The 20,901-nt window shown below is 39.8% G+C and overlaps 1 protein-coding gene across 3 annotated transcripts in view; it reads left to right on the forward strand.

The window, feature by feature from the left end:
- TRPV3 (transient receptor potential cation channel subfamily V member 3) overlaps positions 1-20,901 on the forward strand; it is a 579,202-nt gene that overhangs the window by 517,777 nt on the left and 40,524 nt on the right. For all 3 annotated transcript variants that reach the window (XM_044080834.1, XM_044080833.1, XM_044080836.1), the window contains one exon: positions 11,562-11,632. In XM_044080834.1, coding sequence (XP_043936769.1) covers positions 11,562-11,632 — 71 coding nt within the window. The remainder of the gene's footprint in view (positions 1-11,561; positions 11,633-20,901) is intronic.

Consider the following 20,901-nt stretch of genomic DNA (forward strand, 5'->3'; position numbering starts at 1 on the left):
TTTCATTGTCTGTGGCCCAATGAATGTGCAGGTCCATCATAGAGGCACAGGTTTGCAGCATCTTGATCTTTGCCAAAATGGTACATGTATTGCAGGGTATGATTGATGAACTGCAGGAATGCATGTACTGTATGTGTGACATTCTCAACATGGTCCATCTCTTGCTGGCACAACTTTGGCTCTGTGTTGCTCATGGGACATGTGCCAGGTACGTATCATGTAACCGGTCTGTGTCTGGCTCTAATACTGGTGGCTGTCATGGACACAGGAGGCCTGTGTGGTGCTCATGACAGACCCATGTCTGGTATAGCACATTATTCACAGTCATGCAGAACACCAACATTTATTTATTTATTTGTTTTTGTTTACCGGAAGTTCTGGTTGAGGTTTATCCCATTTTCAGTGAAGGCCCAGGGAGAAAAGCTCCAGATATTAGGCAAGTACATTTAAAGACAAAAAAATTACATTTTATGAAATAAATTGAGTTTACATGAAAATGATATGAACACATCTAGAACACATTATATAACATATAGTAGCCTACACATTTAGAGAAATATATTTTTTCATGAGATAGCTGGTTACAGATTCATTACACAGATAAGCACATTACATAATACATACAGTGTCTGTCAGCTGGAGGTACAGAGAAGGGTAGCAAAGGCAGCAAGGGATTTAGCAGGTGATAGAACTTAAAAGGAGAGGTAGTTATATGAAACATTAGGTAGATTGAGATAGAGAGCTTCATAGGCCTGCATTAAAGAAAATAGAGCTAGTGGGAGTTTTCTGGGAAACGGATGTTTTGTAGGAGAGAAAGTATGTAGAAGGTGGAGTGTCAGTCTGATACAGATATAAAGTTACATGTGTAAGATGAGGGTACAGAAAGGTTAAGTAAAGGGAGTGTAACTCTGAAGGCAGAGTTTAGGTTTTGTAGGGGAGAGGGGGTGGTTAGACTGGGGTAATGCATGAGTACAACCAGTTATTTAGCAATTGTATCTTAGTGATGTTTTGAAGACATGCAGTCTGTCTACCTGTCTTATTTCAGGGGGATTTGTTCCCAGTTTTTATCTGGTTAGAGTATAGTGAGTCTCTTGTACTGTTTTTCGATTTTGTGATGGATAGAAGAGCTTTGTTGTTGGATCGTAGGGCTCACTTAGTGGTATAGAGTTGTAGTATTCTTTTTAGAGTTGCGCAGGATATGAAAAGATTGTTTTTGGTTTGAGTAGTTTTTAGGAGTGAAAAGCATCAGTTTGTTTGAGTATTTAAGAGCAAATCTGAGCTACCTAGCCAGGATTCTATGGTTACAAAGGCCTTTTGGGAGTTTTATTGTAGGGAGGCTAGTGTTTTGGCTGAGCAGATGAGAGTGGTATCATCTTCATATTGTAGCATGTTTGGCTCTAGTGCTGATGGCTGTCATGGACACAGGAGGCCTGTGTCACACAATGCCACCACTTCCACAACAGCATCTATTATGGAGGAGCATACAGCCAAAAGAGGACATACACAGTGGTGTTAAAGCCTTCTTACTGCCTGTGAATCTCCTAGGAGACGCATTGCTTGTGCACCAGGAAATGCACAGAATGCCCACATGTTTTCTAGGAGTGTCTTGAACCTTTCCTTAAGACCCAGCCACAGTGTTGTGACATCTGCTGAGGCTGTGTCCTAACATACCCACAGACAATCCAATGAAGACCCCAATTACACACGCACACACACAAATAGTGACAGTGGCCCCACCAGAATATTTTACAATAGGACTCCCACTCCAACATCAGACCCACATTGCACAAAGTCATTTACTGTTACAACAGTGCACACTCATTTGCCTGTGGAAGACATTGCCTTCTCATGTCCCTTTCCCCTCGTACTTTGGTTGCTTATGGATGATTCACAGTGAGGACAGTGTATGCATGGGTCAGAACAGTATAGTTGTAGGTTTGTGCACACCACTTTTACTCTAATAAGCTTTGCTGTGGCTGAAAGTTATGTGCCAATTGCTGTCTGCCAGTGCCACAGAATACTGTGCTTGCCTTCATCTCACGTAGTCATCCCTTTCTACCTTGTCCTCCACTGGCTCCTTATCTAGCTCACTGTCCACTGCCTGGTGTAGTGGCTGATGTTCCTTGTGCAAAAGCCATCCCTGCTGTAACTGAGTCCTTAATATTATGATGTGTAACACTGCACATATTGAACATATCTTTATACATGTGTCGGGGTCATACTACAGGGCATCACCAGATACATCGAGGCAGTGAAAGCATACATTTAGCAACCAAACCATATGCTCAACCATGACCCAGGTTTGTAACAGTACATAAATGAATCCATTATCTGCCATGATCTGTGGATTTCTGATACATTAGCAAAACAACAAAGGCAAGGGTATACTCCAAATCAATTTATACAAAATAAAGGTAAGTGCTTTTGGGGCACTGCCAATGAGTGAACTTCTTCAGGGTCTGAAGAAGTTCACTCATTGGCAGTGTCTGAAAGCACTTACCTTTATTTTGTATAAAGTGATTTGGAGTATGCCCTTGCCTTTGTTGTTTTTCTAGTTTGTCGTGCTTTTGGTTCGGTCGATTTCTGATAGATGTCATCAGCTATGGCTCCAGGACATATCCTGCATCAACAGTAAGATAATCTTGAAGAATCTTGTCCTTCACACACCACTAATAAAGTCACATGTGCGCCATATGTGGGAGTCATGGGTGCTGCCTGGGTGGCCCACCAATATGTTTTAGATAATACCCTGTGCATTACAGATTACCTGGCAGTTGACGGAGTGGTAATGTTTATGATTCACAAACCTTCCCAGGTGACCCAGTGGGACCTTTTTTTTTTTTCAATGGAGGATAATCTATGGCCTCTAGTACCTCAGAAAAATGAGCTGTGTTGTAAAAGTCCCACATGGTGTTTGCTGTCACCTCAGTGGTGCATGGAAACTACATATGGTCCCCAACATGCTGCAGCATGGCATTGAGGTACTGGTCGAGTAGCTTTGAGGCAGATGCATGGGATGTCCCCAGTGTGTCCTCCATTAGTCACTGAAAGGTCCCTGTAGCTAGTATTTTCAATTGCACATATGCCTTAGTATCCATTAGAATAGGTAGTCCATGACTCTCACATGCCTGTAGATGAGTGTAGCACATATCAACCAGCTCCTATATGGTGAATCTGTCCACATAGCACCAGTCTATAATGTCAGTGTTGTGTGGGCATGAAATGTTAAGCATGGTCAGATGACACGGCACCTCTGTGGTCAAAATTCACTGATGGTCACAAATTATATATCTCCAAATCATGCCACAGTACTGTTCATTTGCATACACAGAGCCCTTCATTTTAATACTGTTGCTTATTACTGTGTCATTATACTGCTTCCCTTCATTTCTCTCCTACCCTATCCCACTCCTGCAGTGACAGGGCCACTACATCAACTGCAGTCTTCTGGGTCATAGTCAGGGCTTCATCCCTCTACTCCATGGAGCTGAGCAATTTTCCTTAATTGTTAGATGTTCTCTTGCCTGTTTGGTTGCTCAGGCTCATATTTAATATATGTAAAGTTATTGGGATATGGAGTCATAGCCCCCCCACACACACATACACACACAGGATGAAGGGGACTTATCTTTCTGCAAACGCAATTTAAGTGAAGTTGCTGAAAGTTTCAACAGTTTTGGTGTTTTACAGAGATGGTATTGGGGAGCTTGTGTTGCATGTAAGTGGGATCAGAGAGGTGACGTGATTCCAGTTTAACTTAGAAAAATCATTAGATCATCAAAAATTTGAAATTACCTGTAATATCAATCATTCTCTACTCCTAAAAATGTTGCACTTTGGTGGACACTAATAATCATAGTGAATAACTGATATGTTTATACACCTTACAGTTTACACAGCTTTTGTCATACTAATGCTTTAAGGAGATTAGTGAGGAGCACAAATAAATGAGTCTTTGAAACCAGCTTCTCTCAAATTAAATTGCTGAATATGTAACTCTAAAAAGATTTATAACTGATCCTATAGTTTTACAATGTCAAAGTTCATTTATAATAGTTAAATGGGCTCAGAAAACAGCCACTATATGTATTGCTAGGACTTCATACCCCATGAAAAAAATATTGCTGTTGACCAAATAAGATTCAAAGAATTTATTTTTGATTCATTGAGGGCCAATTCTTCAAAGTTCCTTTGATTGTGAGTGAAAGACATTGACAGCTCAACAAAAAATGTTTAGAGTTTACCGCAAATTTTAGTGCTCTCAAAGTTAGGTACAATCACAATGGAATGCAGAAGGTGAAACCCACTTCAAGGAATTTGGAAGCTGTAGTCCTCCATAAAGAAATCTTTCAGCAGGTTGCTAGTTTTCCGTTTTAACCAAACAAGCACTGAAGACCACTGAGTGAATCATACTGTATTCCTTAAAGGTACTTGTAGGGTCTGTCAAAGACAAATTCTCTGAAGTCATTTCAGTCAAGAATGACATACTATGAAAGTTTGGTAAAAGCTTTATAGCCTGTACTTAGTTCTGGTAAATAGTTAGGGGGGACAGGTGGAACAACCTCCTGCATGGGAGATGGGTGAGAAGATTTGCCCCCATGCACAAAATCTTTCAGGGATTTGTCTGTTTGGTCTTACAGTTTCAATTGAATTGGACTTCACATAATCTCTCTTTGATAAAGTGTACCATTAGTCTAATGGGGGGGCATCCTCCCTGTTAGGGCTAGGGTCCCATCTGTCACTCTTCTAATATGCATTAAGAAGACGTTGAGGCTTGGGTGTTCGTTTAAGTAGTTTATTGTATACAAATACATCAGGATGAATGACAGGAACATTAAACTTAGTATCTAACGAACTGACTGACTACATACTTGCATGCTCACACTCTGGCTGCTCAGTCAAATTGGCACTCTTGTTTGCACGTGCTCAGTACTTACATGCATGTGCTGACTCAATGAAAAGCTTCTTAAAGGTACATTACACCCTCTGATCTACATCTTTCCTCTTTACTGAGCTGTCTTATATAAACAATGACATTTCAATAGGCATGCAATTATACAACACTAATAAAGAAAACAGTCTTGAGCAAGTTGCCATATATCTGGAAGTAGGTTTTGAGATGTGACCTGATCTCATGACATAATAGTTAGGACTGGATTTAGCAACAGGGACAGTCACTGGGGAATGTTCTGCTTGAGGAGTCTCAGGGATTTTGTCAACAACTGGGATTGCTGATGGAATATCCTATGGAACAGGAACACTAGTTCGAACACTGGTAACAAATGCCTCCGATTTAATCTGAATTGCATTCCTTGTGATTCCACAATATATAGTCTCTGCTCTTGACACAAACTTTTTACAAATCTGATGCGATCAAAACCTTTTGACATCTGCATCCTCACTATCTCCCCTTTTTGTAAACAATGGAGTGGTTTGCTGGTTTTATCGTAGTAAAACGTCTGGGACAAACACTTTTTCAACACATGGGTTATTACTGCTTTGTTGTTCTTAGCACTTGAAACCAATAAATTACTGCTGATTGCCAGTGTGGTTCTGATTTGTCTCGACATAAGTCTCTGGGGAGATGAAAGAAGATGTCTATCACAAGGAATGTTTCTGAAATTTAACAGGTTTAGAAAAACATTGGTGTCATCACGACTGGATTTCTCTAACAGCTGTTTTGCACTTTGAACTGCACATTCAGCCAACCCTTTTGACTGAGGGTATTCGGGACTATTCATAATATGAACAAAGTCCCACTCTTCTGCAAATTTCTTGACTTGCTGACTAGTAAAATGTGCACCATTGTCAGAAATAATTCTATGCAGACTACCATGGACAGAAAAATGTCACTTCAACTTATTAATGACAGTATTGGAAGTTAGATAAGGAGGTAGGTCAATCTTGAACCAATCTGAATAAGAGTCTACTAACACCAAGTAATGTTGACCATTCCACTCAAAGATATCTGTGGCTACTGTCAACCAAGGTAGTTCAAGAATCTGGTTTAACTGAAGTGGCTATTTTTGTCGATGCGGATTTGTACTATTACATAATGAACAGGATGAAAGTACTTTCTCAATATCTCTTGACATAGAAGGCCAGAATACTACACCTCTCACCCTTCTTTTTGTTGATTCAGCTCCTGGATGGCCACGATGCAAGATCAATATACTCTTGTTGCAAGGATATTGGAACAATCACCTTAGGAGGTTTTATGATACCATTGTCTGACAAAATGTCATCTCTGCATGGAAAATATGGTTGCACTTCTACTGGTAAACAAGATTGCTTTGAAAGCCATCCTTGACTGCTAAAGAGGTTTAGCTTCTGGAAAATTGAATCTGAATCTGTATGAGTTCTGAGCTCATCAAGAGGTGTGGAAGAAAATGTTCTCACTTCCATGACCTCAAAATCAAGTTGCTCATTATTATGCTATTCTGTGTTTTTTCTGGGTAATCTGGATAAGGTATCAGAAAGATAAAGAAGTTTGCCTTTTGTGTTAACAAGATTGAAATTGTACTTTTGCAATTTGAGCATCTTATGTTGCAGTCTGGCTGGAGCTGTATGCATAGGCCTTCTCAAACAGTAACAAGTTGGTGGTCATTTTCAATCTGGATAGGTCGACCATAAATATAATCATGGAACTTCAAACATGCAAACACAATTGCCAAAAGCTCTTTCTCAATCTGGGCATATTGCATCTCAGTCTGGGTAAGAGTTCTTGATGCACAGGCTACTGGTCTACCCCACCTAGACATAACTTAGAAGCATACAGGAAAGAATAACTGGTTTGTGAACATTATAGTAGATGAGAGCTGGTGGGTTGGCAATTTTCTGTTTCAGGACATCAAATACTCTTTGGTGCTGTTCTGACCATGACCAAATTATATCTTTGAGTGTCAGCTCTTGTAATGGTGCTGTAAGTTTGGCATAAATCTGGAATGAACTTGTGTAGATAGTTGACCTTGCCAAGAAAACATTGTAGGGCTTGAACATTGTCTGGAGTTGGCATCTCAAGAATTGCTGTTTGCTTGGAAGGATCTGGTAGTAAGCCTGAACTGGTAAACAAGTGACCAACTTAAGTAACTTCCCTTAGCCTGAATTTGCACTTCTGAGGATTCAGCTTAAGATTCACTTCAAGTGCTCTTTCCAGAACTTTCTTGAGGTATCTGTCATGTTCAGCTTCACCATTGCCTCCTATTAGAATATCATCTACTATAATAGCACACAGATGGCCAGAAAAAATTTGCTTCATTGCATGCTGAATGACTTCACTGGCAGAATTTATTCCAAATGGCATTCTCAGAAATCTGTATCTTCCAAATGTCTTACCAAATATGGTTAGCAATGAAGGTTTTTGGTCAAGCAAAATTTGCCAAAATGAACTCTTTGCATCTAAGACAGAAAAAACAGTGACATTTGGTATGAGGCCAGCAACGTCTTTGACTGTGCATATTGGATGGTGAGGTCTTTTTAATGCTTTGTTCAGATCTCTTGGATCAATACATATTCTGATATCATCCGAGCTTTTCTTATGAGCTACTACAATGGAGGATACCCATTCAGTAGGGTCTTCTACTGGACAAGTTACTCCTAGCTGTACCATTCTGTCTAGCTTGGCTTTGACTCTGTTCTGCATAGTAACTGGAACTGTCCGTGCTGGTCTGATAACTGGGCTGATTTCTAGGTCCAACTTCAAGGAGTACACAGCTGGTAGTTTGCCTAGTTTGTCTGCAAAAATAGCAGCATACTCAGAAAAAAATAGTTTGGGCAAAATTTGAGCTGTTGCCATTCAGGGTTACATGGTGAACTTTATTAAATGAAAGCAGTACCATTTTCAAATTGTCTCAGAGGCCTAATAATGACTGCACATGCCTCTTGACTATGAAAATTTGCAAGTCATAGCTGTTCCCAGCAGAGTAACATGAAAGCACTACTGAGCCTTCAGATTGAATCTCTTCACCACCATAAGCAAAAAGCTTCACACACTTTGTCAAATCAGGTTGTTCTGCACCTTTTATTCTAGCAAACATTTCTGCTGATGTAACAATGCACTTCGAGCCAGTATCTACTTTGAGCTCTACAGGACTCCCATTAATCCAAACAGTACAAAAGATTTCATTCTTTGCCCACAGATCTACTGCATTGACTGTTTCACCAAGCACAGACATACCATCAACATAAACAGTAGAGTTGCAGCTTTCTAATTGATCAACTTGCCTCATGGAATGCCCTCTTTTAATAAAAGAATGTGCCTTATTTGATTAACAAAACCTTTCCAAATTATTCCATTTATTTCTAGAATGACATTGCTGACCAAAAGCTTAACACTTTTCTCTTTTGGACTCATGATTTCCACCACAATTACAACAGTTGACTAAAAAGCTGGGTGGGGGCACATGTTTTAACTCTGCTGATTCACCTTTATGCTTCACTGAGCATGCTCTGGAATTTGTTGGCAAGACCCTGGGTTTCCCAGGGACTGTTACAGGACCTGCAGTAGCTGCCATGTGCTTGGGCCTGTTTCTTTTAACCACGTGGTGCATACTAGCAACATGAGCTTTGTCACTATGCCTTCCATTGTTATTCTCATTTGTAAGCATACTTGTGCACCTTTCTTTAAGCTCGTATATCTGACAAATCTCAATGGCCTTATTAAACATTAAATCACTGTCTCACAGCAAAATCTTTCTCACTGTGTTATTATTAATGCCACACATAAGCCTGTCTTTTATCACCTCATCTCTCAAATCACCAAATATGCATGTTGTACCCTTGTTTCTCAAGTCAGTTATATATGCTGCAAAAGTTTCACCAGGCTTTTGATCCCTTGTATAAAATAAGTGCTTTTCCATTGTAATATTAATTTGGGGTTACATATATCTCTAAATGTACATTTTAAGCATTCAGGGTCTTCCCTTTTTTTCAGCCAGTACCACTATATGGTGATCTTCCTCCTCCCCTATAAACACAGTAGGTGCATACACAAATGGCTTCTGAACCAGCTAAGTTAAGTAGAATAAATGCTTTTGTATGTGTGTCTTTGTCAGAAAAAGCAGCCTGTATGAAAAGATCATATTCCTGCTCAAACACTCTTCAGTTTTCTGCAATATTGTTATCAAACACAAATGGTGTGGGTATGTGAAGTCCTTCTGCCATGCCCACAGATTATAGTAAAACAAAATGCAAAATTGGCCCTTGTAATTATGTACGAACAGTCACACACACCAGGTGCTTGTAATAATATTCAAATGCACAATAAACATTTTCAAAGAATGTAATCTGTGTAATATGCTTTGAAATAACTGTACTTTACAAGATATTCTTTAAAATGACTGTACATTGCTAAATAACTGCACTGTAATACTAAACGCACTTGCAAACATTTTGCACACTTCAAATACTTTGAATAGCTTTAGTTAATACGAAAAAGTAGCACAGTGAAAAAATACAGTCATTTTCCCATTTTTATACATTTTATGCGATTTATATATTGTTTCAAACATTTTCGTAATTATTTTGAATGTTTTTATCAATATGTCACAGTATCAAATATTTCATTTATTAATAAATTCATTTTGAGCATTTTGAGTGCTTTGTTTTATACTTATAGCGAAATAAACCATTTAAGCAAGTTTTAGTACCTAGAATTTGTTTCTGGCCTGTTTTGTAAGCCGTTTGAGCAGTAGGGATGATCCACTCCTGTATATTCCTCCAACTTTAACCGGTTGCCTCATGGCTGTAACTCTGGATCCCATTCTGACACCATGTCATTCTTCTTATATGCATGAAGAAGACATTGAGGCTTGCTTGTTCGTTTAAGTAGTTTATTGAACACAAATACATCAAGATGGATGGCAGGAACATTAAACGTAAACAAACTAACTGACTGACTGACTACATACTTGCATGCTCACACTCTGGCTGCTCACTGAAAAAGGCACACTTGCTTGCACGTGCTCAGTACTTACATGCATGTGCTGACTCACTGGAAAGCTTCTTAAAGGTATATCACACACACTGATCTACATCATCATTATCCTCATCCCACAGGGCTATCTTGGCCCAAGATAGTGGGCTACATACACACTGGTTTGCAAAGTCCATTGAGCATGTGGGATAAACTGACAAATGTAGGTTTTGTAAAACTGAATTGGAAACAGCTGCACACCACGTTGCTGGTTGTGACATACTAATGGCAGAAGGACTGTATACTGAAAAGCATAATAATGTGGCAAGACGATTGTGCAAAATTATGGTACTGAAGTGGCTGAAAAACACTGGAAACGTGAGCCACACAGCATCATAGAATATGATGAAGTTTATATCACATGGGATCACCCATTACCAATAGTTCAAAAGACATATGCTAGAAAACCAAATATAGTGGTCCATGAAAAGAAGACAAAAGTAGCATTGATCATTGAAATCGCCACACCCAGTGACTACAGTGCGCTGTGTAGAGAGAGAGAGAGAGAGACATAAAAGTCATAAAATATCGGGATCTGTAGGCAGAAACAAGATCAGTGTGGAAGAAAGATAACCAGCCAGTTCAAATAGTAGTAGCAGCAAAGCAGCAATGGGTTTTATAAAACAGAATCTACAATCATATTTGGATATGTTACCAATTACTGTAACCACTTACAAATTGCAGAAGGAGTCATTACTGGGCACATTGCAGGTGTTGCGAAGAGCACTATTGGCTGACATCAAAGACTGAAACAATACTAATTGTATGAACCTTACTCATACTTTGACTTAGGAATGGGGTCCATTCATGGTATTAGAAACCCAAAAGATTTGGAGAAATTAAAAAGGCCCCTTTCTTGAGTACCTGGGGAGATTTGCTAGTGTCACTTTGAGGAAGCCTGGCCTCACTAAGCCCAGGATATCACTCCAAAGGCTTTTCAACATATTTGCTAAAGATTTCTTCATCCAAAAAAGGAACAGCAGATGGTGCCAGCTCTTCCTCCATTTATAGGTGAGTTTGATGTTGGCATCCTCTGAAAGGAGGGGATCAGCTATGCTATGGAGAAATCAGAGTGCTCTAGAAGTTTGGCTGAAAGGATGTATGCCAACTATCCACTAATTTCCAGGCATAAGTAATTATTCTATAGAGGAGATCCTGTAATTTAAATGACACTAATGCAAACTAACTCACCTGTACTTTCTCTTTAATTGTGCTTTGTTCATTTTTTGATGTATATATGTATTTTTGATATGAGTGTGTGTGTTTTAACAAAATGGTTTTATTTATTTTTTGTTTCTTTTTGATATTTTGACCCAATTAAGTTGTCTTTGATGAGTTTACTTTTAGATAGATTCCTTAGACCTCTGGAAAATGGCCTTATGAATATAAGTTTAAAATCCATGTGATAACATAAAAGTAGTAATAACCGAAACTGCAATTTAAAAAAAAATGTTGTGCACATTGTATCATATTTGTATGTACATACACTTATTTGGTATTCTCTTGGGTGGATGATGACCCTTGATGGTGTTCTCTGCTAAGGTGCTAGAGGTATGCTAAACATGCCCTTTCCTGTTTGAACCCACAGAATCAATGAGGCGAACTGGACAGAGTGGAACACTAATTTTGAACTGATTAATGAGGATCCACTAATGAAAAGTAAGTATTTTTCCACTTTCTAGTGTATCAACCAAAGCTGTATACAGTAGTTTAAGTAATGTAGTATATTGCTGTTAATATCTGTGGAAGGAGGGGATGCAAGAACAGGCAATTGTCAATATTAAAAGTGAAAACATGCAATTTTAATCATCCAGTGCAGGAGCTAGCCTATATTTACTGACAGTTGTTAGCAGCATGGGCTAAGTGACAGAACCCACAGGGTCAGAGTTGCTGGCGCCATGTCAGACTCAAAGCCTGTCACAAGTGGTGTCCCACAGGGCTCAGTCCTGGGCCCCTCTGTTGGCATCTACTTTCAGAAGTACAAGCAAACACAGGAGGATTATGGCTGACAAAATTTGCAGATGACTGCAAACTGGGCGCCATAGTTGAGAACACATCTGACACAGATATCCTTCAGAAGGGTCTTATAGAAACAGAAAACTGGTGCCAGAACCATGGCCTAAAGTTAAACGCCAAAAAATGCATAGTCATACCCTTCAACCCGGAAAACAAGGTTACCCTAGCTACCATATAGGTGGCAACCCACTAAGCACAGAAGAGGTTATTAGGGATCTGGGTACCCAGGTTGACAGTAACCTTTCATTTGATACTCACGTTGCCAAAGTAGTTGGGAAGACCTTCTACATTGCCCACCTGATCATGAAGGATTCACATCTAGATCAAGGAAGTCATCGTCCCCTGTACTCATCACTCATCAGGCCAATGATTGAGTACAATGCCCCATTCGGAATGTATCTGACACGACACCTGCAGCAACTGGAAAGGCCCCAAAAGTTCCTCACCAAAAGGATAAAGGGTCTCAAAAATATGTCCTATGCTGCCCGACTGAAGGAACTTCAGCTCTACTCAGTCGCCACCGTCTGCTCAGAGGTGACCTGTGCCTGACATACAAGGCCATGTCCAACCCAGAACTGATGAACATGCTTTACCTCAAAAAATCTAGATCCCTCAGAACTACAAGGGCGGGAGACTTAAACCTTGACGCGGTTATTAATAGGACGTGCTGGAGGGACAGATTCATCACCCAGAGACTCCCTATGCTGTGGAACAAAATCCCGGTACATGTGAGCAGAGAGCACGCTGGCTTTGTTCAAGAGAAATCTTGACCAATGGATGGGAGATCGCAGATATACCCCAGGGATTATCTCAGTGTCACTGCTTGACAGAGGCACAGCAAAATAATGGGCATAGTATCCTCCAAACTAAAGGGGTGGCAAAAGCCACAAAACTCTGGCTAGGCTTATAAATGCCCTTGGGCAGATAGCCTAGTATGAACCTATGAACCAAGTGACAGCAGGGTATAAACTGCCAGTGTGTTCCTTACATATTTTACGGCACTGTATTAACAGACACAATAAGTAGAAAAACTGGTTTTGTCCACAGACTGCAAATATGGAAATAAATAAAACTATATTAGTTAGTGTAAAAGAATGATTTGTTGTTGTATATGTCCCTTACATTACTGTCAACTGCAGACCCAGTTTGGTCTGTTGGGACTTTCCCTGCATCTATACAAATATTCTCCTGTTTCTGTCATGTGAGCATTGAACCTTCACCTTACAACCATTTTCATTTCTGTCCACTCCAAATGTTTACTCCTGTATCAGTTAAACAAGATTTGTACTTCTCCATCTCTGTACCCACATGTTCATTTTATGGCTCCCTGATCTTATTGCTGTCTCTTGATTTAATCAGGCCTTTAACTAGGGTTACCAGACGTCCGGCAAAAGGAGGACATGTTTTCCTTTTCAACATTGTGTCCTCCATCCAGCAGGCATTGCCTAAAAAGGTAAAAATGTCCAGCTTTCAAAAATATCTTTTTTTCCTCTACAAACTTGTTGTATCTTTCGGCTTTTCCCGGTTAGGGGTCGCCACAGCAGAACTCCAGTCCGCTAATGATTGGCAGTAGATTTTTACGTACCAAGTTGCCAGCCCTGACGCACAACCTTCAACAAAGGTACGCCCATTCATGCATGTCTCTACACAGAAGACGCTTTAGCTGAGAATCGAACAGGACAACATCTTACTGTGAGGCGACAATGCTACTGCAGCACCACCACCGCTTAAAAATAGTCTTGATTGAGAAGACCGAAGAGGGCATCTATGCAGATGCCCTGAAGTCATTATGGCTTAAGTAACCGTAAGAAACAGAAACCTTTCTTACCTGATGGGACTGTGAAGTCAGCAGTCCGTCACATAATCTGTATATGTGAAGTGGCTGCTAATTTGTCCTGTTACTCTTGCGTTCCCTTCCCTTGCTTTACTTGCAAGGGAGAGAGCGAGTGTTTAAGCAAGGTAAGTATTTTTTTTTTCTGGCAGGGCCAACCAGGTACTTTCTTTATTTTTTCCTGGCAAGGTCAACCAGATAGTAGTACTATGTGTGTTTAAGGGCCAGTGTGTCACACTTAAGGAAGAGTGAGTTTGTCACTGTCACTGAGCAGGGGTAGTGTTAATACTGATGAGTAAGAAGACAGAACCTGAAAGTGCCAGTCATGCTGAGTAGGATGCTTTTTGGTGCATGTTGACAACACCACATGCAACTTTCCAACTAACATTAGCAGAGATGACATTCATGGCACCATTGCTTTATAGCCGTATGGCACACTGTACCCCTTCTTATCAGGACAGAGCACTGTTTTGCAATGCAGAATCCCATTGATCCATCCATGTGTAATGCATTGCTGTATGGCTATAGCTTACCATGTTTGGGAGAAGATGAGGGAAGTCAGATAAGGCTGCCCGGGTAGTAGTCTATAAGATGGTTCATAGAACAGAAATAAAAATAAATTTTAGGTAAATGAACTCTGAAGCATGTACAACTGTTTTTTCTTCTGTGCTGGGCTCAGCATGATTTTTGTGAAAGATTTTATTCTCTAATGAAAGTAGTCTGTTTTAAAAGCCATTTCCATGAGGAACCAGAGTAATAAACAGCTAAGCAGATGCTAGTGGAATTCTCATAGAGCTGATTAAAGTGGTAGTCTGCAGTGCTGACAGGGTAACCCTAAGACGTTATTTAGACTACGGCTTCCAACTGTTTTGATTCTCACACTCTCACTTATGAAAGACTAAAATATTTGAACTTGTATGGTGTCTCATATAGAGATTTAAGATGACCTTATTCGGGTATTTTGGCCATTTAGAGGCAACCACCTCTGGGAATGTTTGGGGTTATCAAAAGTGTACTAATTGGTTGTCTGAGATAGTAGTTGATACACAGAATAGACCACCAATTTACATTAAAGCAAGCATTAATGAAGATATTTTTAAGAACAGCCTGAACAGTTATTATGGAAACAGCTGTTTTGGTATCTTGGCAGGCTAGAAGGACATTAATGCCCATGCTTGAAATATTTGTATGTATGCATTAATATTGTGTCCTCCATATAATCTAGTACCTTACATAGTTCCTAATGGTCTGTGTCACAGCTTCTTTTTGTAACATATGACTGTGATGGGCAGCCACCGTATAAGCTCTAATCTTGCATATGTACACGGGGGCCTTAAAATTAACATAACATTGTCCCAGACTTAATAATATATCCTTCCTTGTTATAGCTTTTGCATTCCAGATAACAGTTGAAGATAAGAAAGTTGGCTGCCCTCAACATTTCAAGTCCCACGGCAATGTTCCAGAAGTGTTCCTAACTAGACATTGGCCTAAAAGAGAAAATGGTTAAACTAAGGCCTGCAAAAACTTATTAAAAATGCAGTTTATATCAAGCATATGAATTATTCTTGTTATAGGTTGCATGGTTGTAACCTGGCAGGGTTAACCAGGTACTAGGGAGGCGATGTGTTTTGGAGGGGCTGTTGATTTTCTTTTTTTAATACACCTGCAGACTCCATCAGATTTCTATGGTCTGTGTGTTTCGGGGGGCTGTTGATGACTTTCTTTCACAGCTCTCACCCTCTTAGAGCAAGAACTCTGGACAAAGCCATAAATAATGGAGGGACAAAGGCCCAAAAGTAGGGACAAATTTTAAATATTGCTCTTGCAGACTTAAAAGTTGATAGGATAACAGTTCTTGCATTAACATAAATTTTCTGAAGGTTATGAAATCTGAAACTCAAATGTCTGATATTATTTTTTATTTTAATTTTTAATGGTTTGCCAGAAAACCACAATTTTATGAGAAACAGACCTAAAATATGAGGCAAAAATTTGTACAGTTGAGAGGTATGCTTTCGTTTTTGAATATATCTTGGCAGGGTTAACCAGATATAGGGAGGCAACGGGTTTTGGGGACTGTTGACGATTTTCTTGTTTTAACATAATACACTGGCATGGTCAACCAGATACTAGTGGTCAGTATATTTTGGGGGCTGCTGATGACTTTTCTTCTTTCTTTTTTTTATATAATATTCTGGCAACTGTCAAAGAGATGCTAGCTATGCAGTGTGTTCTGGGGGGCTGTTTGTGGATGACATGTTTTTTTTTCAACTTAATATCTTTTTGCAGGATTAGTCAAGATGCACTAGGATGATTTATGTGGTAATTCTACATTGGATGGTAATAGTGGATGGGTTATAGTAATTACACATTGAAATGTTGTTATACAGCAGTCCAAGTGTCCCCTGTGTCAGTAAGGAATTATTTGTAGCAGTACTATACTGTCTTTCATGAGCAGAACAGGAAACATTCTCCTTTGTCCTCCTTTATCATGGCTTTGTCCTCCTTTATGACCTACAGTGTCCTGCTTTGGGTTCACAGGTATCTGGTAACCCTACCCTCCACTTATGCCCTGCTTAAGTAATTATGTCACTTATGGAGCACTATCATGCCACTATCACTCGCCACATTCTTCCTTTCTGTCAACCCGGTGTGCATATTTAAATCCCCAGTCTTTCCTTGAAATAGTTTTATTTATTTTATATCCAGTCAGCTTCATCAGTCTCCCACGTATTTCATTTTTACTCCTTCTCAATAGCTGTGACCTTGATTTTTCTATTTATCCACTGAGTGGCACCTTTCTTGTCACAGATAAATGTTTTTTCCAGCACAAATTGTGAAGACTATAATAATGGGGAAGAGCTACAGGTTGGAAAATTGGCAGCAAATCCACAACAGGGCCAGTGAATTCTTTATGTGGCCTATATAATCCCAGGCTATAGGCATGCATGGGAACATAGAAGTAAGGTGGACACTCCGTTTTTCTGCTGATTGTCAGTCTCTACACTCCAGTGTTAGCAGTAAGCCTCATAGGATGAGATTGCAGTGACTTGGCTCACACCACTGTCCTGAGCCTCTTAATCTGATTCTGTCCAGCTAACCTTATTTCATCTGAGTGGCTGATCCATCCCAGATTAGTGGTGAAGTATAGGATAATGCCACTATGACACTGGGCCCTCTCCATGCTTCTTGCATATATGTTTTTGCTACAGTAGCTGCATTGCTTGCCTATCCCACTGGCCTGCATCTACCTCTTATTGTTGTTAAGTTCTGACTTGCAAAAAACAATCAGATACTTTTCCTTACTTTATAAAACAGTAATGATGATACTGTATACCCTTTCCTCCTGGTGACAGAAGTAACTCTTCATACACATCCTAGCTACCCATCCACTTACCTCTATAACTGTTTTAATATCCCAACATTCCAAATTAAATCAAGAGACATAATATAGGTTATTTTATGGTTAGTAACAGTTTGGTCTATCAGTATATCACCACATACTGTATTAGTACATTGTGTTGCATTTTTAAGCATTGAACCATAGTTCTACTTTTTGACCATCCTGTGACCTACCCAAGGTCCCCATAATGTTTTGGAGTTTTTTTTTCTACTTTTCTGAAAATTTTCTCTGCTGTGAGTTTTGTTTCCTTGAAAAGAAGAAAATGTATCTTGTTGCCATGTTTTTCTTCAGGCAGTTAAGCAAAATGGTAAAAGCACAGAGGCCTGTGGTGGTTGCAGCCTTTAAGCTGTCATACAGACCAATAAGCACATTTCATCCACTGGATAAGGAATTGCTGGTAAATCAGATATTGAAAGGATCCCTTATATAACCTCAGTAAATGAATAACTTCTGCATCAAACAATTAATTAGTATTATTTTTCAGCTCGATGTACAGCTATAAACACCACAAATGCAAAGTGTAATGGGTTAATTTTAAGCAAGTTATACAGAAAAAGCTCCAAGATATGACAGGATGGCTATAGTGTGTACATAATTCAAAGCATATTGGGAAAAGCTAGGACAGACATTTTTAAAAATCTCAAGAAGTTTAGTACAGTACAGAAGGCACTTATGATTTATAGTCTTTTGTTTAATTAATGTTTGTTAATCAACATAGTAGATTGTTCCTAGGAACATCCATGTTAGTCACAGCTTAACCCGAAAGCGAGACAGAGATACAGAGAGTAAAACACCTGGCACTGTAATACAGTACAGCTCCAAACTAAATTAGTTCCAGGCATTAGCAATATGGTATGAGTATCGATAATGCCCAGCAGATTTGATAGGTATGTGAAGAGAGAGGAGTTTTTGATTTGGATTGTAATGACCAGGTGGGATAAACTAGATAATCTTATTGGAGGACAAGTAGAAAATAAGGCCACATAACAGAAATGCAGTTATATAAGGATCAAAACCAGAGACATAACTGTCTTTTGAAGCACCTTGGGCTAATATTTGTACTGATGTCCCCAGTCCCCAGCTCTACATTTGAAGAGTAAAAAAAAAAATGTTTCTAATCCACTTCTTTTACTGGCACACCAGCCATATGACCATACAGATACATGCCCCAATTTTTCAATGGACGAGCAAAAAAAGTCAGCAGTCAGTACTTGGGTTTCCTGAAATGCAGGAGCTAATCAGCTCCCATTTTTGCTATAGTTTATACCCTGCACAGAGCTCTATAGTACTAAGGTTTTACCTAGGAGAAAAAAGAAACATTTTTTTTTTTTTTTGCTTTGAAACTCAAGTAGATTATGTGCTACAAATGTAGCAAACAGTTACTATAGTTTAAGCCACACAGAGATTACTACAGCACTCAGGTTGGAACATAATTGCAATACTGGCTTTCTAAAACTGATATGCATTCAAAAGCAGTAAAGTATTGGATGGTTGATCGTGCCCAGAACACTTTGCACCCAGAGCAATTGCCTCCTTCACCCCACCCCGGCTACACTGCTGATCAGCAGTCCCAAGTACAGTTACAAATGTATGACAAGTTTAATGCTTTTAAAGCACTTTTGCAAGGGGGTTCACCTTGCATCACCTATTGATGCAGACCTCCCAACCGTTCCGAATTACTCGGTTTTTACCGAGTTTTGGGGTCCAAATGAAGGGGTGCCACGATTCCCGAGTGGCACCCCTTAATTTCCGATTTATTTCTTTCGGGTTTCTAAATTTTTTAAAATATCCCGCTGTCGGAGTTGACGTCATCACGTGCGCAATGACGTCAGCGCCGTCAGGCTACCAGCCAGTCGGAATTGAGCTCAAGGAGCTTGCATCATCATTTCTGGCTGGCTGGCCGTTTGCATCATCATTTCTGGCTGGCGGGATTAAAGCAGCATGAGAAACAGACAGGGAGCCTGGCAGCATGGCGGGATTAAAGCAGCATTTGAAACAGACAGGGAGCCTTGCAGCATGGGGAACAGGAGTCCACCAGGTCCAGGACTAGTGACAGCAGCAGCATGGGACGGACTAATGGCAGCAGCATGGGACGGACTAATGGTAGCAGCAGCATGGGACGGAGGCAGCGGGACTAATGGCAGCAGCAGCATGGGATGGACTAATGGCAGCAGCAGCATGGGACAGAGGCAGTGGGACTAATGGCAGCAGCAACATGGGGACTAATGGCAGCAGCAGCATGGGACGGAGCAGGAGTGGACTAATGGCAGCAGACAGGGAGCCGGGATTAATGGCGGCAGCATGGGCCGGGGAATGGATAGCCCACAGCAGCAACATGAGGAAAGGAACAGAAGAGGCCGAGCACTACTCAGGGTAAGTTACCAGTGTGTGTGTGTGTGTGTGTGTGTGAAAATGCCCCCATATAATACACTTGGTGGCTAGAGGTATTCAGGCTCAAACTCTGTACCTTTAGTACAGGGTAAAAAGAGCCTACTATCCCTAGCCACCACCATTTCTTAATTCTGACTGAGTTGAGAGCTATGATGAGAAATAAGAACACGTTGAGAGCTATGATGAGAAATAAGAACACTTTTTTTTTTTTTTTTTTTTTTTTGTGCTAAGAGTTTAGAGCTATGATAAGAAGTGAGCACACAATTTATATTCCCCTATTATTGTTTTTGTGCTAACAGTTCAGGGATATGGTGAGTGAGACGTGAGAACTGAATTTGTATTCCCCCATTATTGGCTTTGTTGTTTGTACATGTTTTTTGTGTTAAGGTTAAGAGCTATGTTGAGAAGTGAGAAATGAATTCACTAAATGATGGCTATTAAGTTTCAGTCTTCCTATTTTTCAGGCAGCTGCTGATGTGGGATAGTGGTATGTTGTTCTGAATGTAGTGCATAGAGTCCTGGGTTCAAAACCTGCCAGTGAAATGCATGATGGTAGCACAGCATTTTATTCTAGCAACTTTACAAAATTATACAAGCAATGTTTAAAATGTGTCCCTGGTTTTGACCTTTGTCCCAAAAAAAAAGTGAAATTGAAAATAAGTGCGAAACGCTGTGCAAGATGCCTATGGCTTACACTACTGTCATTCTATTTATAGTGTGGGTGTGGAAGCAGACTTTTATGATGGAAAAGTTCTGAATTGGGCAGTTTTGTCATTATTGGTTCATGTGTTTTGTTTCATTGCCTACAGTACAGATTACTGGTAAAATGTTCAAACAATAAATTTAAAATGCGCTCTAACATGTGTGTTGTATTATACAAGGAATATAATTTAATAAAGTCGGGAAAGTATATAAAGAAAAGAACACATGTATGTTTCTTGTTTTGTGTGCAAGGGTCCAATGATTTGAAAACAGCCCGAAGGTAATCTTTATCCACCACTGGCCAGATGCATTTTCTTTGGATGTGGTGTGGGTTTCGATGCTGTTTCAATGAATGTGAGTTTCAAGGGCAAAGTTTAATGTCAAGCCTATTTTCATTGTGAGACAGTGTTGCTTTGTTTACCAGATGATGTCTTTTAGTGTTTCTGCATTGTTGTGCTGTAAAATGTAAAAATAAAATTCAAATCATTGTAGAAGTAAAGCAGTATGCATACATTAGTGTTTATGGTAAATGGGGCAAAATAGCCAGGTAACAGGACACTGGAATGGCTGCAGGGGGACTCT

The sequence above is a fragment of the Protopterus annectens genome, chromosome 8.part0 (assembly GCF_019279795.1).
Source record: "Protopterus annectens isolate FY-2018-M chromosome 8.part0, PAN1.0, whole genome shotgun sequence".
NCBI classification, from domain to species: domain Eukaryota; kingdom Metazoa; phylum Chordata; order Ceratodontiformes; family Protopteridae; genus Protopterus; species Protopterus annectens.